This window comes from Amblyomma americanum, chromosome 11 (assembly GCF_052857255.1).
Source record: "Amblyomma americanum isolate KBUSLIRL-KWMA chromosome 11, ASM5285725v1, whole genome shotgun sequence".
NCBI lineage: Eukaryota > Metazoa > Arthropoda > Arachnida > Ixodida > Ixodidae > Amblyomma > Amblyomma americanum.
Genome location: NC_135507.1, coordinates 57,077,409 through 57,104,994, shown reverse-complemented (window position 1 = coordinate 57,104,994; position 27,586 = coordinate 57,077,409). Strand labels below are relative to the sequence as shown.

Below are 27,586 nucleotides of genomic sequence, written 5' to 3'. Positions count from 1 at the left end.
ATGCGCGGCAGTGCTCGGCCACTTTACAAACAGAGGGTGCGAAGCGCTCGTTCTTCAGATGAGACATGAGTGAAGAAGCGGAAAGTTAGCGTGTATACTGCAACCTTCATCGACGGCGACTGCGGGAAGCCGCGTCGACGGATCCCGAAGCTGTGGCGTGGTATAGGGCGAGTCGACAACGAGCCCAAGAAGCCAGGAATGCCAAGCCGAGACAACGATAGGAACGGCTCGCCAAAACGACGCCGTCAAGAAGCGAAGAAAAGACATCGACATGCCGCGAGCGAAGCTACGTCAGCTTCGTGTCAGATATCGCGTACGCACTAGGTTTAACAGGAGCTAGACCATCAGCATTTTTTACAAGATTATTTTAAGGCGAAGGCCTTTAATGGCTCGTGCTCACGCCCGTCCGTTCGCTACGCTCTTCAACACGATAAGAAAAAAAAATCCTTATGCACCGCGTGATTCGAACCACTATCCCTCTGTTCTGCAGCCGAGCGTGCTAACGACTACGCTCCTTCCTGCCGAAGCATATGTAGTTCTCCTTGTCTAGGATGCTGGAGAGTGTTTGCAGAAAGGCGTCGAATCAGACGGATGCCTCCCAGAAGCCCTCCAGTGTCTCCAGCATTCAAGATTCACAAACAATTAACATCTTAACCACACATCAGTGGCACAAGCAGCAACACCGCACTAAAGTTTTTGGCCTCACCGCACTTTAGGTCAACGAAGTCCCCCCTGAATTTTTTTAGGACGACGATATACACCAATAGTTAGCATCAGAAAACATTGGCTTTCTATTCTGAGCAGTTTGACACTTTTGAACGCATTTTTAATTTTTCGCTTCCTTCAATCGATCACTTACGCACTAAATTTTAATTCGCATCATCAAGCACTGGCTTTTCATTCTTAGCATTTTGCGACCTTTGAACCCCCTTTTTCCGATTTTTTCCTTCATTTATTTATTCAACTAATGAGAATTTCATTCAGTCGTCATCGCCTGTCACACATCAATTTATCATCACTAGAGTCACAAATTACCATACAATGTTTTACACAGCCCCCGATTACTTCAGACACGCAGTGCATACTACGCCGACGGTTTTTCGACCAAACAAGCTGTACACGCTATCAGGTGAAATCTTAAAAAAATTCAGCATCAATAGGCAATATGCACTGGGTGCCTAGATGTCCGCGCCCCCGCGCAAGGTGCTATCATTCTTTGAAGAGCCCCACGCCGCCTCGGCCAGCTGTGACCCATAGCAACCACCATTGCACACCCCAAGCTCCTAGACAGCAACAAGCCGCTGGTCGCTGGGGACGCGTGCATTGATTCTTATGGGGCAAGATGACGATGGTAATGTGTGTCGCATTGAACGAACTGCTCCTTTATTAGCTAAAGGATGTGTAGTTTCCCAGCACAACCCAAAGGTGCGAATGCACTGGCTGTTGACGTCAAACGTCTGAATCTGCAGACACATGTTAGGCCTTGGGTGCGAAGAGCAATCTATACGTGTTACGTTAATTTACATTGAATTCGCGGGTATATGACCTAAAATTTACCTGTATACGTATTCTCGATTGCTAGGTGCATAAGCGTGCGTCCGGCGTTGCTTTTTAGAGGGAGTAGCTACTACAGAGATGGCCTCCGTAGCTTAATTGTAGCCCCGGCCCAACGCTCCCAAACAATACTCAGACTCAACATCCAAGGTCAAACTTCACAGTACGCTACTGCCAACGTGACAGCTTAAAAAAAAGCAATGTCAACTGCCCGCTGGGACATGTCCATTCCAGGTCGCATCACCGGGGAGACCTGGAATAGAGGGGGCACAATTATCGACCAGGCCCTGTCTCAGCGATGGTCTGGAGCAGTGGTGCCTCCATGTCTGTGTCCTTGCATTGCTTGCGGGGGTCATCGTCCAGGAATACGTCGAACACCGCCACGGGTGCCTCGCCAAAGCCTTCACCGTACGACCTCAGCATGCGACGCTTCAGCTCTTGAGGTCCCGCCAGAGCCGCCACCTGCAACCACACAGCAGTCCATCAAAGACAGCGTGCGCTGGACAGAAACATGCAGCGAAAAAGTGTATCCGTCCATTCATGACACATATTTCGGCAACGTGTAGTTGCGAGCGTAGTTAAGCTGCGAGTTCCTGAAGATCTGACTTTGCTGAAATGCAAGCCGTGCGGTAAGCCTAAACATCGTGTAGCACTGAGCAGCGTAACACCCAGGCTACAAGGAACTTGCCTACGTGTTTTTCTCAAAAGGCTACTTTCATGCTCGTTGTTAACCCTCAAACAAAATTACAACTTAAGGCGCTTGTAAGAAGTTCTTGGTAGTGAAGAACCGAAGAGCTTCGCGGGTGTTTTTTGTCACGATTAGTAGGGACTCCGGAACTTTTTTTGAGTTGGGTGGGGGGCAAGACTTCGAGCTTATTTTATTATTTATTTAATGCTCATTTACATATTATTTTATATTTTCATTATTTAAGCTGCCGTGGTGGCTCAGTGGTTATGGCGCTCGGCTGCAGACCCGAAATAATGGTAATTTAGGAATGTTTTTCATCACCGGAAAAATTCAGATCTGACTTCGGTTCGCCTTATTTAATTCGAAGGGCGAACATATTTAGGCAAAGGAAGAGCCATAAAATATACATACTGTTCGGCCAGGGCGCCCCATTGAGCCCAAGAAGGGGACGGGACAAGAACTTGGAAGCAAGCCCTGCCCACGCCAGCTGTACACCCCAAATATAACTCTCTATGGCGTAACGCACGGTAGTCCATAACACAAGGTTAATAAAAGCAGCCAGGAAAAAAGGAAAGAACCAAGACCGGAGGATAAACAGGACAGCTGTAAGAAAGGCTCAAGTCTGGCTACAGGTATTCAAGAACGTCTAACGAGTATATAAAACAAATGAAAACGAGTGAATTACATGCCGCAGCTGGCCTGCGGACATGGGCTATGACGTGATGGAATCTTTCATAGCAGCCAGGGCTGAAGGCATTCACTCTGAGCATCACCCACCTCCTCAAGAATGCCGTCTATTCGGCTGAAAGTGCTCCGGCCCTTCACGACCCGACACTCTCCATCGGCGTCTTGATCCTCGGTCAACAGCTCACACACGTCCTTGTAGCTTGTCTTCCCCCACATAATTTCTCTCCCGTTGAATACTGAGGAGATGCGCAAAATTGGCGCTAGGTATCTAACTTCCGTCTCGTGGGCCAGATGGTAGATGTCTGCGCCCACCTGGAAAGGGAACAATTCTCAGCAAGTGTAATCTCGCGAGCATGGAACAGCGGCACCTTAAGTGTTCTTTTTTCGACTAATCAGCGATCTCAATGCTAGAGATTATAGATTTGACATGCATTGCAACCTTTGCTGCTTATCACCCTCTGAATGATACTAATATAGCAATATATAATACTTATATAAAGCATTCTAGTAACCACCTATAGTGCCAGTCTAGCCTTCGGTGTAGGATTGTACTGGACAGCTAATATATCTGCTGTATTTCGAGGCCTATTTGAGCGCACTAACTGATATGGCTATTACTGACAGCCAGCTACAAATCTAACTGCAATGAAGCGCCTAAATCTAAGAGTTAAAAAGTTGATTATTGAAAATAAGTGCTGCGTTTTTATGGAGCCAAAACGCCAATGCGCCCGGGTGCTGTGCGATGTCAGTGCACGTTAAAGATCCCCAGGTGGTCGAAATTATTCCGGAGCCCTCCACTACGGCGCCTCTTTCTTCCTTTCTACTTCCGCTCCCTCCTTTATCTCTTAACTTACGGCACGGTTCATGTGTCCAACGAGATATGAGACAGATACTGCGTCATTTCCTTTCCCCAAAACCAATTATTATTATTATTATTGAAAATTAGTGAACCAGCTTGGTTAAGGCGCTCGTCTACTGAGCTGGAGTACCCGGGTTCGAAGCCGACCGAGGCCGCCGCGTTTCGATGGAGGCGAAACGCAAAAGGCGGCCGTGTGCTGCGATGTCGGTGCACGTTAAAGATCCCCAGGTGGTCGAAATTATTCCAGAGCCCTGCACTACGGCACCTATTCCTTCCCTTCTCTCAGTCCTTCCTTTATTTCTTCCCTTACGGCGCGGTTCGGGTGTCCACCAAGGTATGTGAGACAGTTACTGCGTCATTTCCTTCAATTCTAAAATTTTCAAATTTTAAGCCTGGAACTCAGCAAAAAGGGAGGACGATTGCTAAACGTATGAGGCTCGTCGATGGAAAAATGAAATTAGTTGTTGGGGAAAGGAAATGGCTCTGTATCTGTCACATATCGGCCGACATCTGAACCTCACCACACGAGAAGGAATAAAGGAGGGACTGAGTCAGGGGAAGAAAGGTGCCGTAGTGGAGGGCTCCGGAATTATTTCGACCACCTTAGCATCTTTAACGTGCACCGACATCGCATAGAACACGGGTGCCGTTGCGTTTCGCGACCATCGAAACGCGGCCGCTGCGGTCGGGTTCGAATCCGGGTACTCCGGATCAGTAGCCGACCACACTAACCCCTGAGCTACCGCGGCGGGTGAGCTTTGGTTGAAAAATTGGTTTTTCGAGAAAGGACACGGCGCAGTATCTGTCTTACATATAGGCGGACACCTGAACCGCACCGCAAGAGAAGGGATAAAAGCGGGCTGAGAGAAGGGAATAAATAGGTGCCGTAGCGGACTCCGGAATAATTTCGACCACATGGGGATATTTACCGTGCATTACCATCGCACAGCACACCGGTGCCTTTGCGTTTCGCCTCCATCGAATAGCAGCCGCTGCGGTCGGGTTCGAACCCGGGAACTCCAGATCAATAGCCGAGCGCTCTGACCACTGAGCCAGCGCGGAGGGTCCATGGCAGTAGCCAAGTTAAGCCGCTGCCAATTTTTTATTTTTCAATGATATGATTGAAATGACAAAAGGGAGCCCCTATACCCCAGCCCCGTAAGGCCAGGAAGCTACACCAGTCTTGCAGGCCAACCCATCCTTCATGGGTTTTCAGCACCTTTCTGGTGTTCGTGAGAACCCTAAGACCAAAGGCTGCTCAGGAACACCCTTAAAGTGTTGAACACAGTCGAAGGATGCTAGCCCTGGGACAAGACCGATGCGCCTTTAAGACTTTATGGTGTTAGGATGTTCATGAACACCTTAAAGTTTATAAATCTAAGTGTGTTAGCCCTAGCACACTCTTGTACACATTTTTTACACTTTTAACAAGTGTAGGAAAGTACATGTAGTTTCCTGCACAGAAGCTTCCATGGAAAATTCTAACTTCCAAAAAGGTGATTGAGCTAATCTGAAAAACTGAAAATTGATCATTTGTTTTTTTTTGCGAAACGATAAGGCGCCCATGTGCTGTGCAATGTCAATGCACGTTAATGATCTCCAGGAGGTCGAAATTATGCCGGAGCCCTCCACTACTAAACCTCTTTCTGCCTTCTCTGTTTTTGTTTTCCCCGCCGCGGTGGCTCAGTGGTTAGGGCGCTCGACTACTGATCCGGAGTTCCCGGGTTCGAACCCGACCGCTGCGGCTGCGTTTTTATGGAGGAAAAACGCTAAGGCGCCCATGTGCTGTGCGATGTCAGTGCACGTTAGATCCCCAGGTGGTCTAAATTATGCCGAAGCCCTCCACTACGGCACCTATTCTTCCTTCCTTCTTTCACTCCCTCCTTTATCCCTACCCTTACGGCGCGGTTCAGGTGTCCAAAGATATATGAGTCAGATACTGCGCTATTTCCTTTCCCCAAAAAACCAATCATTATTATTATCCTTCTCTGTTTCTCCTTTACCCCTTCCCTGACTGCGCTGTTCGGGTTCCCACCGAGGTGTGAGGCAGATACTTCGTCATTTCCTTTCCCCAAAAACCAATTCTTCCTCAATTTTTCGCTCGCCGCGGTGGCTTAGTGTTAAGGGCGCCCGGCTACTGATCCGGAGTTCCCGGGTTCGTACCACACCGCGGCGGCTGCGTTTTTAAGGAGGCTAAACGCCAAGGCGCCCGTGTGCTGAGCGATGTCAGTGCACGTTAAAGATCCCCAGGTGGTCGAAATTATTCCGGAGCTCTCGACTACCGCACCTCTTCCTTCCTTTCTTCTTTCACTCCTTCCTTCATCCCTTCCCCTATGGCGCGGGTCAGGTGTCCAACCATATATGAGACAGATACTGCGCCATTTCCTTTGGCCCAAAACCAATTAATATTATTATTATTATTATTATTATCAATTTGTCTTTGAGGGAAGGAAATGACGAAGTAATGGTCCCACATCTCGGTGGACACCAGCACCGCGCTGTAAGAGAAGGCAGGAAGGTGGAAGTGAAAGAGGAATGATGGGGTGCCGTAGTGGAGGGCTCCGGAATAATTTCCACCACATAGGTATCGTTAACCTGCACAGACGTCGCACAGCACACGGGCGCCTTTGCGTTTCGCCTCCACCCCTTCCGACTAAAACCCGCCGCGGTGGCTCAGTAGTTAGGGCGCTGGGCTAGTGATGCGGAGTTCCCGGGTTCGAACACGACAGCGGCGGCCACGCTTTTATGGAGGCAAAACGCTAAGGCGCCCGTGTGGTGTGGGATATCAGTGCACGTCAATAATCCCCAGGTGGTCGAAATTATTCCGGAGCCCTCCACCACGGAATTATTATTATTATTACTTCACTCCCTACCCCGCCGCGGTGGCTCAGTGGTTAGGCGTTCGACTACTGCTCCGAAGTTCCCGGGTTCGAACCCGACCGCGGCGGCTACGTTTTTATGGAGGAAAAACGGTAAGGCCCCCGTGTGCTGTGCGATGTCAGTGCACGTTAAAGATCCCCAGGTGGTCGAAATTATTCCGGAGCCCTCCACTACGGCACCGCTCTCTTCCTTTCTTCTCTCACTCCGTCTTTTATCCCTTCCCTTACGGCGCGGTTCAGGTGTCCAACAATATATGAGACAGATACTGCGCCATTTCCCTTCCCCCCAAAAACAAAAAAAAAACCAATTATCCTCTCTCTCCTTAAGCCTTTCCCTTAGGGCGCGGTTCAGGTTTCCGCCGATATGAGACAAATATTGCTCCATTTACTTTTCCCAAAAACAAATTATTATTATTATTAGTTCCGACTAAGATGAACAAGGAAAACCATAATGGTCGATGCCTGTCGCGGGCGAATGCCCTGTACCACCACTATGGCTGAAAGAAACACTTTACGTGCACATTGCAGGCCCCTACCACTTCAGGGGGAATGGTACACGGCTGCAGTCACACACGAAAGAAAACAGGTAGACGGCCTCACGTTCAGAGCGCCCAACTCAACGCATGCGGAGGAGGTAGCGATCGCCCTCGAAGCCTTCCATGAAATGAAAATTAAAATGGCTGTTGGGGAAATGAAATGGCGTAGTATGTCTCACATATCGGCTGACACCTGGATCGCGCAGCAAGGGAAGGGATAAAGAAGGGAAAGAAAGAAGGAAGTAAGAGATGCCGTAGTGGAAGGCTCCGGAATAATTTCGACTACCTGGGACCTTTAACGTGCACTTACATCGCACAACACACGGGCGCCTTAGCGTTTCGCCTCTATCGAAGCGCAACCGCCACGGTCGGGTTCGAACCCGGGAACTCCGGATCATCAGTAGCCGAGCAAGCTAACCACTGGGCCACTGCCGACTCTAAATTCATCCTCACAGTCTCCCACGGAGCCTGTCGTAACCTTGAGCTCGGTTGGAACGCTCCCCTTGCTCACCAAATCCTTCGCCACAGTACTCGCGACTGCGACTATCGCTCAATCACATGGGCCCCTGGCCACCAATGCATGCCAGACAACGAAGTCGCCCATGAGGCAGTCCGAGGACTCACCGGGCACTAGGCATTCCTTGGGAGGACCTTAACCCAGATCACAGCCCCCTCCTTTCAATATTACTAAGCACTATCGTGCCGAACACCGGCGCGACCCTGCTCCTATGAAGAAAAATCCTTTTCTCCCCCTCAACGCCCCTTCCCCTAGCCGAGAGGACTGGGAGGCGGCCCTGCTGGGCTGCCGGGAAATACCGCCCCAACAGGCCTTGGTTAGGTGGACTAGTCAGGACCAACGGGATCCCGGAATGCGGACTATTGTAAGTGGCGAGACCCACTAGAGGCCTCTCCCCGAGCACGTCTCTGTAAATATAGTAAAAAAATTTGCAGTGGCTTAACTTGGCTAACCCTGGAGTTCTGCGAAAAGCAAGCCCGTTTAATAATCATCTGAGGCTCGCCCATGGCAGCTCCCCTGCATGCTCGCGACAGCCGTTCTATATATATATATATATATATATATATATATATATATATATATATATATATATATATATATATATATATATATATATATATATATATATAACTACACGACCACGTGGCTATGACGTGGTATCACATGGGCTTACGACAGTCTTATCGGATGTTATCACGTGGCTCCACATCAGCCTATCGGATATTCTTAAGGTAAAAAGAATAACCCAAAGGTAACCCAATGTTAAGGGTCAAAGGTGAACTCAAGGTCAGAGGTCAACTGAAGGTTATGGGTCATGGGCAGACATCAAGGATTCGACCCCATAACTGTGCCACATATGGTCATACACGGCTAACGTGGCTGGGCTGAAGGTCGTTCAAGGTCATTCTCCGGCCTACGCGACCACTGCTTTGCCTGGCGTAGTGAAGCTTTTCGCTTCGATAAACGCTTTTCACCACCACCACCACCGAAACGCGGCCGGTGAAACTGGGAGTCGGAACGCTGAAAATGCGTAATGAGCCCGAGACTACTCGGCAGAAACAAATTCCTTGGACACAGAAGCGTTACATGCGCGGAGTACATGTGCTACGACGCACCGATATGCTGTAGGCAAACTTTCGGAGCGTCTCGATGTCGTCTCTCGATTTGACGAACTGGTCCCTGATCTTGCGGAAGGCCACCGCTGCCAGGGCCCGTTCGCCGGTGCACGTGACCACTCCTGGCCGCCGGAGCTTGTGCGTCGCCACGACCACGTACTGCAATTTTGGCAGCACAATCGACAAGTTGTAAGCTTCTATGAATTCGGGCAGCGGCGGCACCGTGAACATTATCTTGTACTGCTTCACTGATGAAACAAAGTCGATCAGTGATTGGCTCCTTTGGAGCGAGTTTCCGTGTCCGACGCATGCGTCTCCCGGCCTGTTCCAGTCGAGATTGATGCCCTGCGATAGGGGAGACAACAGAACAGATGGCAGTGGGCTCACGCTGAAAGCGGTGGACAATCAGTTGCTACCATCCTATCAGTTTATATGCGGTATAATTGAAAGTCCCGATATTAGACAGCTTAAGTATCACGTACAGGGTCGGTAAAAAGTTCCCAGGCCAAAGGGTCTGCTCTTGAGCAGTACAGTAAGCCAGTTGCGACTCCCCTGCAGCTCAAAATCTGTAGAGGATAGAGGTTGTGTCGGTACAACATCTCATAACCTTGACAGCTTTCGTCATCATTTATTTTGTGAACCAATACATCAAATCTTTATTGAACCCACAGGCAGCTCGGCTAGTGAACGGTCCAAATACAAGATATTTACTGCCAGGATATACCAGCGAAAAGCAAACCCTTTGGCCTGAGATTTTTTGACCAACCCTGCACGTAGAAGCTTCGCGTACGTAGCGCTCTTACGTATGACCATTGCGCATGCGCAGAATGCAAATGGACTGCGTAAGTCTCACGCACGTACGTGAGAAATGGATTTTTACCTTGCGGTCACGGGACAAGCTCACTGTTACACCGTGGTTGCGGTATTTGCGTTGCTTCCGTACGTAGCCTTGACATCATGGCGGCGCCCCACCCGCCCGCTTCATAGTGATTATAACAGCTTCGTTGATAATTCTTCGACTCGATTTCGGCATTTTAACTGTTGTATTCGCCCTCAATTTGCCCATTCTTACGCACGCATAAAGCTTCAAGCGACGAATGGCTTTTGTTCTTCCAGACAGAAGGGCGAATTCTCAGCTGTGAAGCCTGGCGAAGTACCGTTTGTAGTCGTCATAGCAATGCTCCGACGCAGTTCGACAAACTTGGTTTTGACTCGTCTTGTATTAGACTGGCTACAGCAGTGCCTGTATCGTTTAGTGTATATTACTAGGAACACGCGGCGTGCGTTGCGTACGTATAACTGTAAGGGATTCAAATGACATGCGTGTAGCCTACGTAGAAAATTAAAAATCGGTTTTGGGCGATCGCCCCGCCGCGGTGGCTCAGTGGTTAGGGCGCTCGACTACTGATCCGGAGTTCCCGGGTTCGAACCCGACCGCGGCGGCTGCGCTTTTATGGAGGAAAAACGCTAAGGCGCCCGTGTGCTGTGCGATATCAGTGCAAGTTAAAGGTCCCAAGGTGGTCGAAATTATTCCGGAGCCCTCCACTATGGAACCTATTTCTTCTTTCACTCCCACCTTTATCCCTTCCCTTACAGCGCGGTTCAGCTGTCCAACGATATATGAGACAGGTACTGCGCCATTTCCTTTCCCCAAAAACCAATTATTATTATTATTATTATGAGGGGATGGAAATGGCGGAGTATCTGCCTCACGTCTCGGCGGACACCTGAACCGCGCCGTAATGGAGTGGATAAAAAGGACTGAGAGAAGAAGGACAGAAAGAAAGGAAGAAAGAAAGAAGGAAAGAAAGGAAGACGGCCCGTAGTGGAGAGCTCCGGAATAATTTCCGCCACCTGGGGATCTTTAACGTGCACTGACATCGCACAGCACACGGGCGCCTTTTGCGTTTCGCCTCCATCGAAACGCGACCGCCGTGGACGGGTTCAAACCCGGGTACTCTGGCTTAGTAGACGGGCGCCCTAACCACTGAGCCACCGCGGCGGGTCCATTGCAAGGCGCACATCTATGACTAGCATTTAAGGTACGATGAGCTAAGGCATCATTCATTGACAGGCTTCAGGCACTCCTGAGGGTTTCAAACAGCCCATGTATTGCGAAGGCTTTAAAAGTTAACAATTACAGGGTGTGTCACCTGATATGTTCTGAAATTAAAAAAAAAATATGTGTCTTGCTATAGAAGAGCACTTTTTAAACATAGCATTTTTTAGCTTTTTAAACATAGCTACAGCCAAAATGTGGTAAATAGCAGGCTGGTTGACTAATATTGAGTAGTGAACTTTTATCTCGTACTGTTAGTCGCCTTAGTTGTTGAGGGGTGCATATTTGAAAATAAGTAACTAGCCATATCAGTCTTTAGAATTTCGATAACGCAGTTACAATCGGCACTGTGGCCCAACAAATTCTGGTTAAACTGTGCCAAAATAGATGCACTTTCGAAAAAGCTTTGCAGGCAAAGCAACTCTTCCAGTGCACGTAACTCATGGAAACATCCAAAACTTGTTGGGCCACAGTGCGAAAGGTAACTGCGTTTTCGAATTTCTGAAAACTGATATGGATATTGCGGTGCTATATACGTCTCTCGATAATTAAGGAGGCTGACAGCAATATCATAAGTACTCAATATTAGTTAACCAACCTACTAATAAACAAGTCTTAGATGTATTCTGATGCGCTATATCGCTGACAATGCTAAGGCGGAAAAGCCGGCCTTGTAACTCAAAAAGCGTACTTTTAGAACTTGCAGAATAAGAAAAGATACGGTATATCGCTTGTCACAGATTGGTTGGTTTATGAAGAAAGGAAATAAAAGTATCTGTCTCATATATCGTTGGACACCTGAACCGCGCCGTAAGGGAAGGGATGAAGGAGGGAGTGAAAGAAGAGAGAAACAGGTGCCGTATTGGAGGGCTTCGGAATGATTTCGACCAAGTGGGGATCTTTAACGTGCACTAACATCGCACGGTACATGGGCGCCTTTTGCGTTTCGCCTCCATCGAAACCTGGCCGCCGCGGTCGGGTTCCAACCCGGGTACTTCGAATCAGAAGCCGAGCGCCTTAACCACTGAGCACCGCGGCAGGCGCAGTGCTAATACTCCTTAGTCTAACTACTGACAGCCGTGAGATCGGATTGTCAGAAATTTCGTAGCAACCAGTTGGTGATTGACAAGAAGGTTGGGCGTTGTGCAGAACAGATATAGCGGTCAGCCGATGTCACATGCGCCCGGCTAATGCGAACATAGCTGGACTCCAAAACAACGGTGCAAAGTGGCCGCCGATTTCATCAGCTGTCGAGGGGTGCCCACCGCAAAACTGCACGCCACTTGCCTGAACACCTTGAGCGCCAGGAAGAAGTTCAATGGACGTATGCAACATGTTCGCCTTCAATGCTTCAGAGATTCCCGTGCTGTCATTCCGCGATCCGCCGACGGTCAAGTAGACGGGAATGCTCTGATTGCGGTGGCTGCGTCTGGCTGAGTACACGAGCTCCTCGAGGGCATCTTTGGCTCGATTCCTATCCAGTTTGTACTGAGCATGGTATCCGTGTGAAATGCCCACAGAGTAGTAGACCATCGCTGTGCAGTAACGATTGGGGATGGCCTTAAGGCTGTAGTGGAAGCCGTTGCTGGATTGTCGACTGAAGATGTACCTGCGGCAGCAAGAAGAGAAAACGCGTGTCATATAGATCGAGCCCATAGACCGCGATCATTACTGCAAGAAGGTCGTAGTGAAACACGAATTTATGCCTGCGTTTACACACATTTCAAGATTTACCAGAGAAGCGCGCGAAAATTGTAGGTGGCGACGAGGCTTATGGCTGCATTAGTGCGATGGCACTTAATATATATATATATATATATATATATATATATATATATATATATATATATATATATATATATATATATATATATATAAACTGACACACGCTTAAAAAGTAAGAAGGATTTAGTGACGCTTCGACTGGTGACCAGCCTTCTTCAGAGTCGACTCGTCCGCAAACCATTGTTATGCTTTAAAGCGTGTGTGAGTCTAATGTGTAAGTCTATAACTTCTGGTTCATAGTGCCTTCCTTTCCTCACAACCATATATATATATATATATATATATATATATATATATATATATATATATATATATATATATATATATATATATATAGCCTTCTTTAGAGTCGAAACGTCCGTAAACCATTGTTATATGTTTTAGAGTGTGTGAGTCCACTGTATAATTGTATAACTTCTGGTTCATAATTCCCTCCTAACAATATATATATATATATATATATATATATATATATATATATATATATATATATATATATATATATATATATATATATATATATATATATATATATATATATATATATAAAGAGCACCGGACGCGATATTCGGAGGTCGTGGGTTCGGATCCCACAGGCGGCATTGTTGTTTGTTCTGCTGCTTTATAAGTATTTTCTTTAAGCGATAGATTAATAGAAGTAATATCCCTCAGATCATCACTACACATTAAAAAAAATTAAACATTCCCCTTTGCATCTTGGTTTCGGTGACTGTTGGCTTCCGTCATGTATTTGTCAAAAGAGCCCCTCATTTCCCTTAACTTGTCTGCTAATAGCTTAACAAGGGTCTCGGTTATGACAGTCTTGATGCCATAGGTAGCATAAGAGGGCTCTCGCACAGTGTCCGCCCTCGCCGTTAGATGACGTTCCACGGCACATTTGCGATAATACAGGACGTGCCACGTCCGCCGCTATGGACGAGGGTGGCGCTGGCGAACACTCCCAAGGTTCGCTTACACGCAATAAACATAAATACCCACGAGAACAGCAGATTGGACGGCCGTCGCCGTAGCTCAGTTGGTAGGATCACCGGACGCGATATTGGGAGGTCGTGGGTTCGGATCCCATCGGCGGCATGGTCGTTTTTTCTGCTGCTTTATAAGTAGTTTTCTTTAAATCAAAGCCTAAATGAAGTATTTTTCTCCCACTAATCCGCACAATAAATTAAAGAAAAAAAGAAAACATTCCCCAATGCACCTTGGTTTCGGTGACTATTGGCTTCCTTCATGTATTTGTCAAACGAGCCCCTCATTTGTCTTAACTTGTCTGCTAATAGCTTAACGAGAGTCTCGGTTCTGGCAGTCTTGGTGCCATAGGTAGCATAAGAAGCCTCTCGCAGTGTCCGCCCTCGCCGTCAGATGACGTTCCACGTCACGTTCGCAGTAATACAGGACGTGCCACGTCCGCCGCTATGGACGAGTGTGTCGCTGGTGAACAGTCTCAAGGTTCGCTTGCACGCAATAAACATAAATACCCACGAGAGCAGCAGATTGGACGGCCGTCGCCGTAGCACTGTTGGCAGAAGCACCGGACGCGATATTCGGAGGTCGTTGGTTCGGATCCCACCGGCGGCATGGTTCTTTTTTCTGCTGCTTTATAAGCAATTTTCTTTAAGCAATAGATTAATCGACGTAAATTGTCCCACTGATCACACTAAAAAAAGAATTAAACATTCCCCTTTGCACCTTGGTTTCGGTGACTGTTGGTTCCCTTTATAAGTTTGTCAAACGAGCCCGTCATTTCCTTATATATATATATATATATATATATATATATATATATATATATATATATATATATATATATATATATAGTATAGAAAGATAAACGTATTTGGTTGCTAGAGGCAAAAATTCAAAGTTGAAAACGCTTCATTTAGCCATAGATTTATTTTGAGTCGACGTTTCGGACAGAGCCTGTCCTTTCTCAAGACTGAAGTTACAGGGGTCTTCTTCCTCTTCTTAAGGAGTTGGCACTGGCACACATGTACGAGACATGAACAAAAGAAACAAACGGTGGCAAAGAATACTAGAAAAGATACAGATAGAAAGGGAAAAAAGGGGGAACAAATAAAAAAGAAAAAAGAAAAACGTGTTGTACCCCGCCGCCCACCCCGAAGCCGCGGGGAGCCGACCCCGGACGAGGGAAACAAAAAAAAAGGAAAACACGGAGCGGGAGAGGATAATGGCTACCCATCAAGGCAACAGAGCGGCGGCGTGTAAGGTGGACAGGAGCAGACGGTGGCGGGATCGCCCTACACACAAAAGTTAAAGACGCGTGCACTCGCGTGCCCCGTACACAAAGAGTAAACAAATAAACAGAATAAAATGCAGACAGGGTCGGAGCTTCCGTCATCTTGAACCACTTCGGCAGCCAGAGCCAAGGCCGAATCAGCGGCGCCGTGAGCTTAACTAAACACACGTGCACTGTGCATGAAAGCACCCAGACACACAGCAGTAAAACATCCGAGCTCATGCCAGTGTCGTGTGGCGGCTAAATGACAATGGCGGGAGCATTTAAGCGAGTAAGGTGTACAGAAACAGATGGTGGCGGAATTGTCCAACATATATAAATTGGAGATGCTTGCACTCGCGTGACCTGGCCAGAAAAAGTAAACAAATAAACAAAACAAAATGCAGACAGGACAGGAGACTTCCGTCATCTGGAACCATTTCCGCAGCCCGAGTCAAGGTAGAATCAGGGCGCCGTGAGCTTAACTACACGCACGTGCACTGTGCCTGAAAACACCCACAAAAGAAAAAAAGTGGAAAAACATCCGAGTTCGGCCAAGTGTGGTGTGGGACGTAAATGTGAATGGCGTGAGCAATTAGGCAAGGGTTCTTCAATTGCACCCCGTCGTCAAGGTAATCGAACTGGGAAGATAGGGGCAGGATGGGGTAGGGAATGAAGAAATTTGTGTGAGCTTGAAAAAGATGTCGCTGGCAAGAAACGACCGAGGTATGTCAAGCTGGCTCTCGTAATGTCAGCAACGGCCCTGCAAGGGGCGGATGGAGGACAATACACCTGGACTTTCATTAATGCCGTGAGGAATTGTTTCAAATTTGTAAATGAAGTACGACTCGCGTTGTTCTCTTTCCCGGGTGTTGTGGAACCCACCCTGTAGGACTGTTAACTTAATTGCATCAAATGGGTGGTTTCGCTCATTAATGTGTTTTGACAAGGGAAGGTTGGGTAGGGATAAGATATGCGCGCGGTGGTTATTAAACCGAATTCGTAGAGGGTTGACGGTCTGTCCAATGTACTGCATACTGCACACACTGCATTCTAGGAGGTATATTACGTTGCAGGAATCACAATCAAAGTTGCCATTAATTTCCCATTTGAAGCCTGAAGCTGTGCTTACTGCACAGCTTGATGTTTGTATGTGTTTGCAGACCTGGCATCTACTTTTTCCACAGGGCCGGCACCCCAAAACCGGCTGGTTATTTGTTTTTGAGTGTACAAGAATATTTTTAATGTTTTTTGGTCGTCTGTAGATCACGTGAGGGGGAGCAGTGAAAATTTTGGTGAGGCGCTCGCTTTGTTCGAGGATGTTGAAATGTTTTCTGAGGATTTTGTTTACGTTAGGCGGGTTACTGGTGAAGGTAAGTACGAGATTGGCCCGGTGGTCTGTTTCGTCGTTGTAGCGACATCCCTCCAGTATTTGCTCTCGGTTGAGTTTAGATGCCTTTTCAATGGCATCGTCGACAATGGCGGGGGGGTATCGTTGCTTAATGAGGACTTCTCGCATGCGTTTGGAATTTTTTACGAAGTCCTCGTCTTGGGAACATATTCTTTTAAATCGATGTGCCTGAGAGTATGGGATGCTTGTTTTAGAGTGACGAGGATGGCAGCTTTGGAAGTGTAGGTATTGTTGGCGGTCCGTCGGTTTTCTATATACACCGGTGGTAAGTGAGCCTTTGTTTACCGAAATCTCAACATCTAGAAAGTTAATTTTGGTGTTGGAGTACGTGTAAGTGAAAGATATGTTGGGGTGGACGAGGTTGAAGTTTTCAATAAAACGTACGAGTTCTTGCTCTGTGTCAGTCCATATTAAAAAGATGTCATCCAAGTAGCGTTTGTATAGGGTGGGCTTAATGGGGCAATCTTTCAGAAATTTGGATTCAATACTATGCATGAAGATATTGGCGTAGGTTGGTGCCATCCTTGTACCCATGGCTGTGCCATTAATTTGCAAATAGTGTTCATTGTTAAATTCGAAGTTGTTATATTCGAGTACGATTTTTGCCAGTATTTCTAAAACACGTGGGGTAGGGGTTTCCTCCTTTCTGTTTTGTTCATACGCTTCGATCAGAGATTTAATGCCATCGGAATGAGGAATGTTTGTGTAGAGAGAGACTACATCTAGTGTTGCCAGGAAGGCTCCTTCCGGGAGTTTGAGACCTGCTATTGCGCGAAGGAAATGGTTTGTGTCGCGTATGTATGATGCGTGTGTTGTTGGAATATGTCTAATTAGTGTGTCAATGTAACTGGAAATTGGTTCTGTAATCGTGCCAATGCCAGATACTATAGGGCGGCCAGGATTATTCTTTTTGTGGATTTTCGGTAACATGTAGAATCGGCCCGGCGACGGGTGTGGTGCGGTGAGGGCTTTAGATAACCGTAGGGATATGTCCCCATTCTTCGCAAGTTGACCCAGGGTCTCCGCTACAAAATGTTGGTATTGCGCAGTTGGGTCTGCTTCAAGACGTTGATAGAAACTAATGTTAGAGAGTTGTCTCAAGCCTTCTTCAATGCATTTTTCGCTGTCCATGACAACTATACCACCTCCCTTATCCGCTGGTTTTATGATTATATCTGTCCTTCTGCTCAGAGCCTTCAATGCATCCCGTTCGTTTTTAGACAAGTTCTGCCTCCCTGGAGTTTGGTTCTTGTAGGCGTAAATAATGTCTTTCTGGACGGCGTTAATGTACATGTCCAAGTGTTTGTCCCTTCCTATACTAGGAGTCCAGTGGTGGTTAGTAACGACGAGTTCTCTGCTATCCGCGGTAACCCGCGCCCGATCGAAGAAGTATTCCCGGAGTCGCAACATTCGTGCAAAGTTGTCCAAATCTTTTAACACCGAGAATTCGCTGTATTTACCGGTGGTAGGGCAGAATGTAAGGCCTCGAGAAAGGACGGATATTTCCTCTGTCGTTAAGGCCCTGGTTGATAGATTAATAATATTGTGCTGGAAAGCAAAGTCGGCGCTTGGAACCGCAAGATTATTATTAGTAGATGCTGTCATTTCAGATCGTTCTACGCGTGTTTCTTGAACTGTTGACGTTTGTGTCGTTCTACTGGATTTGTTGGAGTTTATTATAAAAGTGGGGTTAATATTTGTAGCTGCCTCCGTTCTTGATTCTTTTTCGCTTGTTATTGATTTTGACCACACGTGTTCTGGAACCCCGTCTCGAATAAATTTTTTGTGTTTGGTCTTGCGTACCTCAGTCGCTCTCTTTTCTTCAAAGAACATAAGCTCTGTGGCCTCCAGCGCGGTAAGGGTAATTTGTTGATGAGCACGACTCTCTTCCATTCTCAGAGCCACCAACGCCTTCTCAAAGTGGCCAATGGTAACTACAAGCAAATTTAAAGAGGCAGATTGTAGTATACGATTCCAATTAGCCTTCTCCTCTTCACACAGGTCACCCATTGATGGTGTTAGCGACACTTGTAAACCTTTTGGTACGATTTTTGATTCCAGATAGGCCTTTAGGCTATGAATATGTAGTTCATGCCTAATTCGTTTATCCACAATTTTTCTTAATTTTAAAAATTTAGAGTTATTTGAGGAAGGCTGTAGGTAGGATGAGTGAGAGAGAGTCGGCGTACTCACGCGGCCTGAATGTCACTGTTGACGAACCCGTTGTGCCGAACCGCAGCGCTTTCGAAGATCGTAGCGTGATAGAGGGGTGCTGGGAAGCTCTTCTTTCCGGCTGGATATCGTATCAACCTGGCCCTCCACCGTGGAAGCCAGTTGACGCTGCGCTGCACTAGAATGGCCTGATGCTCCGCCTGGGCTTGCTGGAGTACTGGCGCCGCTCGCTCCGGATTTCGGTGTTGTGCTGGGAGTGGTGGGGGTATGTACATGGTTGGCCTTAGATGGTGGTTGTTGTCGGTGGGTTCCAGCGGATAAGCTGGTTGCTGAGGTGGATCTCTCGGCGGTGCTGTCTCGTGTGGTGTCCCTGGGCGACTTCGGGATAGCAGGAACAACTTTACTCTCCAATTTGCGAAGATGTGGTGGCCGCGTTGGTGTTGGCAGTAGAGCCCTGCGTTGGGTCACGGTTCATCTTGCACCGGCCATCTCGGAGAAGAGCCCTGAGTTTTCTTGCGGTTTTTTGGGGCGGCACCCTTGTAGGACCCCTGTTTTACCCTCCTCTTCCTGTCGCTGCGTCTCCGCGATGGTCGGGAACCGTTGGTCTCCGGCTTGCATGTATTCTTCCTGGTGGCTCTTGAGAACCTCTGAGTAGGTGCGAGGCACCTGGGTGTGACATTGCACGGGGAACCGGCTGAAATCGTCTCCTGCCGGCAGGTGGTCTTGCCATTCTATCAGGAAATGTCGCTGGTAGTCAAGGAGCAGGTTATAAATATGCCATGACAAGATGGAAACTCCACCAAAACTTGGATGAACTCCATCTGCTGCGAGGACACTGGATGGTGGATAGGTCTCCAGCGAATGGTTGAGGAAAAACGCTTTCGTTTCTCGTCGACAAAGTTCAGAAAGCTGGTAGTTGAACCTCTCAGCCCGGCGATTGAATTTATCAACGAATCGCCAGTTACTGGACCGTCGCCGGCGGTTAGGGGCGCGGGGTAGTACCAGCGTTGCATATATTACTTGAATTTTGGGTCGCTCAGTGCGGATGATGTTGAAGGCTTCTGCGTACCTTTCGATCGTGGTCTGGATGTCGTCGCTGCTGAGATCATTTGTTCCCAAATGCAGAATCACACCGATCACACTTGAAGGAACGAAGTCCAGTAGATTCTTGAGGTCGCTGATCTTGGCTCCAGGTTGGGTAATGAAGGCCGGGGAGCACCGACTCGCGGCGTCAAAGTGGTTGAAGAGGTGCTTAGTCTGTGAATCTCCAATTACTGCCCATTTTGGCGGATGAAGAGGAAATTTCCAAAAAACTGTTTTAGAAGCGTTACTAGCAGCCATCGATGAAATGCAGTATAGAAAGATAAACGTATTTGGTTGCTAGAGGCAAAAATTCAAAGTTGAAAACGCTTCATTTAGCCATAGATTTATTTTGAGTCGACGTTTCGGACAGAGCCTGTCCTTTCTCAAGACTGAAGTTACAGGGGTCTTCTTCCTCTTCTTAAGGAGTTGGCACTGGCACACATGTACGACACATGAACAAAAGAAACAAACGGTGGCAAAGAATACTCGAAAAGATACAGATAGAAAGGGAAAAAAGGGGGAACAAATAAAAAAGAAAAAAGAAAAACGTGTTGTACCCCGCCGCCCACCCCGAAGCCGCGGGGAGCCGACCCCGGACGAGGGAAACAAAAAAAAGGAAAACACGGAGCGGGAGAGGATAATGGCTACCCATCAAGGCAACAGAGCGGCGGCGTGTAAGGTGGACAGGAGCAGACGGTGGCGGGATCGCCCTACACACAAAAGTTAAAGACGCGTGCACTCGCGTGCCCCGTACACAAAGAGTAAACAAATAAACAGAATAAAATGCAGACAGGGTCGGAGCTTCCGTCATATTGAACCACTTCGGCAGCCAGAGCCAAGGCCGAATCAGCGGCGCCGTGAGCTTAACTAAACACACGTGCACTGTGCATGAAAGCACCCAGACACACAGCAGTAAAACATCCGAGCTCATGCCAGTGTCGTGTGGCGGCTAAATGACAATGGCGGGAGCATTTAAGCGAGTAAGGTGTACAGAAACAGACGGTGGCGGAATTGTCCAACATATATAAATTGGAGATGCTTGCACTCGCGTGACCTGGCCAGAAAAAGTAAACAAATAAACAAAATAAAATGCAGACAGGACAGGAGACTTCCGTCATCTGGAACCATTTCCGCAGCCCGAGTCAAGGTAGAATCAGGGCGCCGTGAGCTTAACTCCAACACCAAAATTAACTTTCTAGATGTTGAGATTTCGGTAAACAAAGGCTCACTTACCACCGGTGTATATAGAAAACCGACGGACCGCCAACAATACCTACACTTCCAAAGCTGCCATCCTCGTCACTCTAAAACAAGCATCCCATACTCTCAGGCACATCGATTTAAAAGAATATGTTCCCAAGACGAGGACTTCGTAAAAAATTCCAAACGCATGCGAGAAGTCCTCATTAAGCAACGATACCCCCCCGCCATTGTCGACGATGCCATTGAAAAGGCATCTAAACTCAACCGAGAGCAAATACTGGAGGGATGTCGCTACAACGACGAAACAGACCACCGGGCCAATCTCGTACTTACCTTCACCAGTAACCCGCCTAACGTAAACAAAATCCTCAGAAAACATTTCAACATCCTCGAACAAAGCGAGCGCCTCACCAAAATTTTCACTGCTCCCCCTCACGTGATCTACAGACGACCAAAAAACATTAAAAATATTCTTGTACACTCAAAAACAAATAACCAGCCGGTTTTGGGGTGCCGGCCCTGTGGAAAAAGTAGATGCCAGGTCTGCAAACACATACAAACATCAAGCTGTGCAGTAAGCACAGCTTCAGGCTTCAAATGGGAAATTAATGGCAACTTTGATTGTGATTCCTGCAACGTAATATACCTCCTAGAATGCAGTGTGTGCAGTATGCAGTACATTGGACAGACCGTCAACCCTCTACGAATTCGGTTTAATAACCACCGCGCGCATATCTTATCCCTACCCAACCTTCCCTTGTCAAAACACATTAATGAGCGAAACCACCCATTTGATGCAATTAAGTTAACAGTCCTACAGGGTGGGTTCCACAACACCCGGGAAAGAGAACAACGCGAGTCGTACTTCATTTACAAAATTGAAACAATTCCTCACGGCATTAATGAAAGTCCAGGTGTATTGTCCTCCATCCGCCCCTTGCAGGGCCGTTGCTGACATTACGAGAGCCAGCTTGACATACCTCGGTCGTTTCTTGCCAGCGACATCTTTTTCAAGCTCACACAAATTTCTTCATTCCCTACCCCATCCTGCCCCTATCTTCCCAGTTCGATTACCTTGACGACGGAGTGCAATTGAAGAACCCTTGCCTAATTGCTCACGCCATTCACATTTACGTCCCACACCACACTTGGCCGAACTCGGATGTTTTTCCACTTTTTTTCTTTTGTGGGTGTTTTCAGGCACAGTGCACGTGCGTGTAGTTAAGCTCACGGCGCCCTGATTCTACCTTGACTCGGGCTGCGGAAATGGTTCCAGATGACGGAAGTCTCCTCTCCTGTCTGCATTTTATTTTGTTTATTTGTTTACTTTTTCTGGCCAGGTCACGCGAGTGCAAGCATCTCCAATTTATATATGTTGGACAATTCCGCCACCGTCTGTTTCTGTACACCTTACTCGCTTAAATGCTCCCGCCATTGTCATTTAGCCGCCACACGACACTGGCATGAGCTCGGATGTTTTACTGCTGTGTGTCTGGGTGCTTTCATGCACAGTGCACGTGTGTTTAGTTAAGCTCACGGCGCCGCTGATTCGGCCTTGGCTCTGGCTGCCGAAGTGGTTCAAGATGACGGAAGCTCCGACCCTGTCTGCATTTTATTCTGTTTATTTGTTTACTCTTTGTGTACGGGGCACGCGAGTGCACGCGTCTTTAACTTTTGTGTGTAGGGCGATCCCGCCACCGTCTGCTCCTGTCCACCTTACACGCCGCCGCTCTGTTGCCTTGATGGGTAGCCATTATCCTCTCCCGCTCCGTGTTTTCCTTTTTTTTGTTTCCCTCGTCCGGGGTCGGCTCCCCGCGGCTTCGGGGTGGGCGGCGGGGTACAACACGTTTTTCTTTTTTCTTTTTTATTTGTTCCCCCTTTTTTCCCTTTCTATCTGTATCTTTTCTAGTATTCTTTGCCACCGTTTGTTTCTTTTGTTCATGTCTCGTACATGTGTGCCAGTGCCAACTCCTTAAGAAGAGGAAGAAGACCCCTGTAACTTCAGTCTTGAGAAAGGACAGGCTCTGTCCGAAACGTCGACTCAAAATAAATCTATGGCTAAATGAAGCGTTTTCAACTTTGAATTTTTGCCTCTAGCAACCAAATACGTTTATCTTTCTATACTGCATTTCATCGATGGCTGCTAGTAACGCTTCTAAAACAGTTTTTTGGAAATTTCCTCTTCATCCGCCAAAATGGGCAGTAATTGGAGATTCACAGACTAAGCACCTCTTCAACCACTTTGACGCCGCGAGTCGGTGCTCCCCGGCCTTCATTACCCAACCTGGAGCCAAGATCAGCGACCTCAAGAATCTACTGGACTTCGTTCCTTCAAGTGTGATCGGTGTGATTCTGCATTTGGGAACAAATGATCTCAGCAGCGACGACATCCAGACCACGATCGAAAGGTACGCAGAAGCCTTCAACATCATCCGCACTGAGCGACCCAAAATTCAAGTAATATATGCAACGCTGGTACTACCCCGCGCCCCTAACCGCCGGCGACGGTCCAGTAACTGGCGATTCGTTGATAAATTCAATCGCCGGGCTGAGAGGTTCAACTACCAGCTTTCTGAACTTTGTCGACGAGAAACGAAAGCGTTTTTCCTCAACCATTCGCTGGAGACCTATCCACCATCCAGTGTCCTCGCAGCAGATGGAGTTCATCCAAGTTTTGGTGGAGTTTCCATCTTGTCATGGCATATTTATAACCTGCTCCTTGACTACCAGCGACATTTCCTGATAGAATGGCAAGACCACCTGCCGGCAGGAGACGATTTCAGCCGGTTCCCCGTGCAATGTCACACCCAGGTGCCTCGCACCTACTCAGAGGTTCTCAAGAGCCACCAGGAAGAATACATGCAAGCCGGAGACCAACGGTTCCCGACCATCGCGGAGACGCAGCGACAGGAAGAGGAGGGTAAAACAGGGGTCCTACAAGGGTGCCGCCCCAAAAAACCGCAAGAAAACTCAGGGCTCTTCTCCGAGATGGCCGGTGCAAGATCAACCGTGACCCAACGCAGGGCTCTACTGCCAACACCAACGCGGCCACCACATCTTCGCAAATTGGAGAGTAAAGTTGTTCCTGCTATCCCGAAGTCGCCCAGGGACACCACACGAGACAGCACCGCCGAGAGATCCACCTCAGCAACCAGCTTATCCGCTGGAACCCACCGACAACAACCACCATCTAAGGCCAACCATGTACATACCCCCACCACTCCCAGCACAACACCGAAATCCGGAGCGAGCGGCGCCAGTACTCCAGCAAGCCCAGGCGGAGCATCAGGCCATTCTAGTGCAGCGCAGCGTCAACTGGCTTCCACGGTGGAGGGCCAGGTTGATACGATATCCAGCCGGAAAGAAGAGCTTCCCAGCACCCCTCTATCACGCTACGATCTTCGAAAGCGCTGCGGTTCGGCACAACGGGTTCGTCAACAGTGACATTCAGGCCGCGTGAGTACGCCGACTCTCTCTCACTCATCCTACCTACAGCCTTCCTCAAATAACTCTAAATTTTTAAAATTAAGAAAAATTGTGGATAAACGAATTAGGCATGAACTACATATTCATAGCCTAAAGGCCTATCTGGAATCAAAAATCGTACCAAAAGGTTTACAAGTGTCGCTAACACCATCAATGGGTGACCTGTGTGAAGAGGAGAAGGCTAATTGGAATCGTATACTACAATCTGCCTCTTTAAATTTGCTTGTAGTTACCATTGGCCACTTTGAGAAGGCGTTGGTGGCTCTGAGAATGGAAGAGAGTCGTGCTCATCAACAAATTACCCTTACCGCGCTGGAGGCCACAGAGCTTATGTTCTTTGAAGAAAAGAGAGCGACTGAGGTACGCAAGACCAAACACAAAAAATTTATTCGAGACGGGGTTCCAGAACACGTGTGGTCAAAATCAATAACAAGCGAAAAAGAATCAAGAACGGAGGCAGCTACAAATATTAACCCCACTTTTATAATAAACTCCAACAAATCCAGTAGAACGACACAAACGTCAACAGTTCAAGAAACACGCGTAGAACGATCTGAAATGACAGCATCTACTAATAATAATCTTGCGGTTCCAAGCGCCGACTTTGCTTTCCAGCACAATATTATTAATCTATCAACCAGGGCCTTAACGACAGAGGAAATATCCGTCCTTTCTCGAGGCCTTACATTCTGCCCTACCACCGGTAAATACAGCGAATTCTCGGTGTTAAAAGATTTGGACAACTTTGCACGAATGTTGCGACTCCGGGAATACTTCTTCGATCGGGCGCGGGTTACCGCGGATAGCAGAGAACTCGTCGTTACTAACCACCACTGGACTCCTAGTATAGGAAGGGACAAACACTTGGACATGTACATTAACGCCGTCCAGAAAGACATTATTTACGCCTACAAGAACCAAACTCCAGGGAGGCAGAACTTGTCTAAAAACGAACGGGATGCATTGAAGGCTCTGAGCAGAAGGACAGATATAATCATAAAACCAGCGGATAAGGGAGGTGGTATAGTTGTCATGGACAGCGAAAAATACATTGAAGAAGGCTTGAGACAACTCTCTAACATTAGTTTCTATCAACGTCTTGAAGCAGACCCAACTGCGCAATACCAACATTTTGTAGCGGAGACCCTGGGTCAACTTGCGAAGAATGGGGACATATCCCTACGGTTATCTAAAGCCCTCACCGCACCACACCCGTCGCCGGGCCGATTCTACATGTTACCGAAAATCCACAAAAAGAATAATCCTGGCCGCCCTATAGTATCTGGCATTGGCACGATTACAGAACCAACTTCCAGTTACATTGACACACTAATTAGACATATTCCAACAACACACGCATCATACATACGCGACACAAACCATTTCCTTCGCGCAATAGCAGGTCTCAAACTCCCGGAAGGAGCCTTCCTGGCAACACTAGATGTAGTCTCTCTCTACACAAACATTCCTCATTCCGATGGCATTAAATCTCTGATCGAAGCGTATGAACAAAACAGAAAGGAGGAAACCCCTACCCCACGTGTTTTAGAAATACTGGCAAAAATCGTACTCGAATATAACAACTTCGAATTTAACAATGAACACTATTTGCAAATTAATGGCACAGCCATGGGTACAAGGATGGCACCAACCTACGCCAATATCTTCATGCATAGTATTGAATCCAAATTTCTGAAAGATTGCCCCATTAAGCCCACCCTATACAAACGCTACTTGGATGACATCTTTTTAATATGGACTGACACAGAGCAAGAACTCGTACGTTTTATTGAAAACTTCAACCTCGTCCACCCCAACATATCTTTCACTTACACGTACTCCAACACCAAAATTAACTTTCTAGATGTTGAGATTTCGGTAAACAAAGGCTCACTTACCACCGGTGTATATAGAAAACCGACGGACCGCCAACAATACCTACACTTCCAAAGCTGCCATCCTCGTCACTCTAAAACAAGCATCCCATACTCTCAGGCACATCGATTTAAAAGAATATGTTCCCAAGACGAGGACTTCGTAAAAAATTCCAAACGCATGCGAGAAGTCCTCATTAAGCAACGATACCCCCCCGCCATTGTCGACGATGCCATTGAAAAGGCATCTAAACTCAACCGAGAGCAAATACTGGAGGGATGTCGCTACAACGACGAAACAGACCACCGGGCCAATCTCGTACTTACCTTCACCAGTAACCCGCCTAACGTAAACAAAATCCTCAGAAAACATTTCAACATCCTCGAACAAAGCGAGCGCCTCACCAAAATTTTCACTGCTCCCCCTCACGTGATCTACAGACGACCAAAAAACATTAAAAATATTCTTGTACACTCAAAAACAAATAACCAGCCGGTTTTGGGGTGCCGGCCCTGTGGAAAAAGTAGATGCCAGGTCTGCAAACACATACAAACATCAAGCTGTGCAGTAAGCACAGCTTCAGGCTTCAAATGGGAAATTAATGGCAACTTTGATTGTGATTCCTGCAACGTAATATACCTCCTAGAATGCAGTGTGTGCAGTACATTGGACAGACCGTCAACCCTCTACGAATTCGGTTTAATAACCACCGCGCGCATATCTTATCCCTACCCAACCTTCCCTTGTCAAAACACATTAATGAGCGAAACCACCCATTTGATGCAATTAAGTTAACAGTCCTACAGGGTGGGTTCCACAACACCCGGGAAAGAGAACAACGCGAGTCGTACTTCATTTACAAATTTGAAACAATTCCTCACGGCATTAATGAAAGTCCAGGTGTATTGTCCTCCATCCGCCCCTTGCAGGGCCGTTGCTGACATTACGAGAGCCAGCTTGACATACCTCGGTCGTTTCTTGCCAGCGACATCTTTTTCAAGCTCACACAAATTTCTTCATTCCCTACCCCATCCTGCCCCTATCTTCCCAGTTCGATTACCTTGACGACGGGGTGCAATTGAAGAACCCTTGCCTAATTGCTCACGCCATTCACATTTACGTCCCACACCACACTTGGCCGAACTCGGATGTTTTTCCACTTTTTTTCTTTTGTGGGTGTTTTCAGGCACAGTGCACGTGCGTGTAGTTAAGCTCACGGCGCCCTGATTCTACCTTGACTCGGGCTGCGGAAATGGTTCCAGATGACGGAAGTCTCCTGTCCTGTCTGCATTTTATTTTGTTTATTTGTTTCCTTTTTCTGGCCAGGTCACGCGAGTGCAAGCATCTCCAATTTATATATGTTGGACAATTCCGCCACCGTCTGTTTCTGTACACCTTACTCGCTTAAATGCTCCCGCCATTGTCA

General features: G+C 47.4%; 1 protein-coding gene across 1 annotated transcript in view; it reads right to left on the bottom strand.

Moving 5' to 3' along the window:
- Positions 1 to 1,665: 1,665 nt before the first annotated feature.
- Positions 1,666 to 27,586, bottom strand: part of LOC144109647 (uncharacterized) — a 59,926-nt gene continuing 34,005 nt past the window's right edge. The window contains exons 6-9 of the mRNA XM_077642459.1: positions 12,182 to 12,503; positions 8,836 to 9,180; positions 3,020 to 3,241; positions 1,666 to 2,016 (exon numbers count right to left, since the gene is read on the bottom strand). Of these exons, the coding sequence (XP_077498585.1) occupies positions 1,828 to 2,016; positions 3,020 to 3,241; positions 8,836 to 9,180; positions 12,182 to 12,503 (1,078 nt within the window). The 3' untranslated portion in view covers positions 1,666 to 1,827. The remainder of the gene's footprint in view (positions 2,017 to 3,019; positions 3,242 to 8,835; positions 9,181 to 12,181; positions 12,504 to 27,586) is intronic.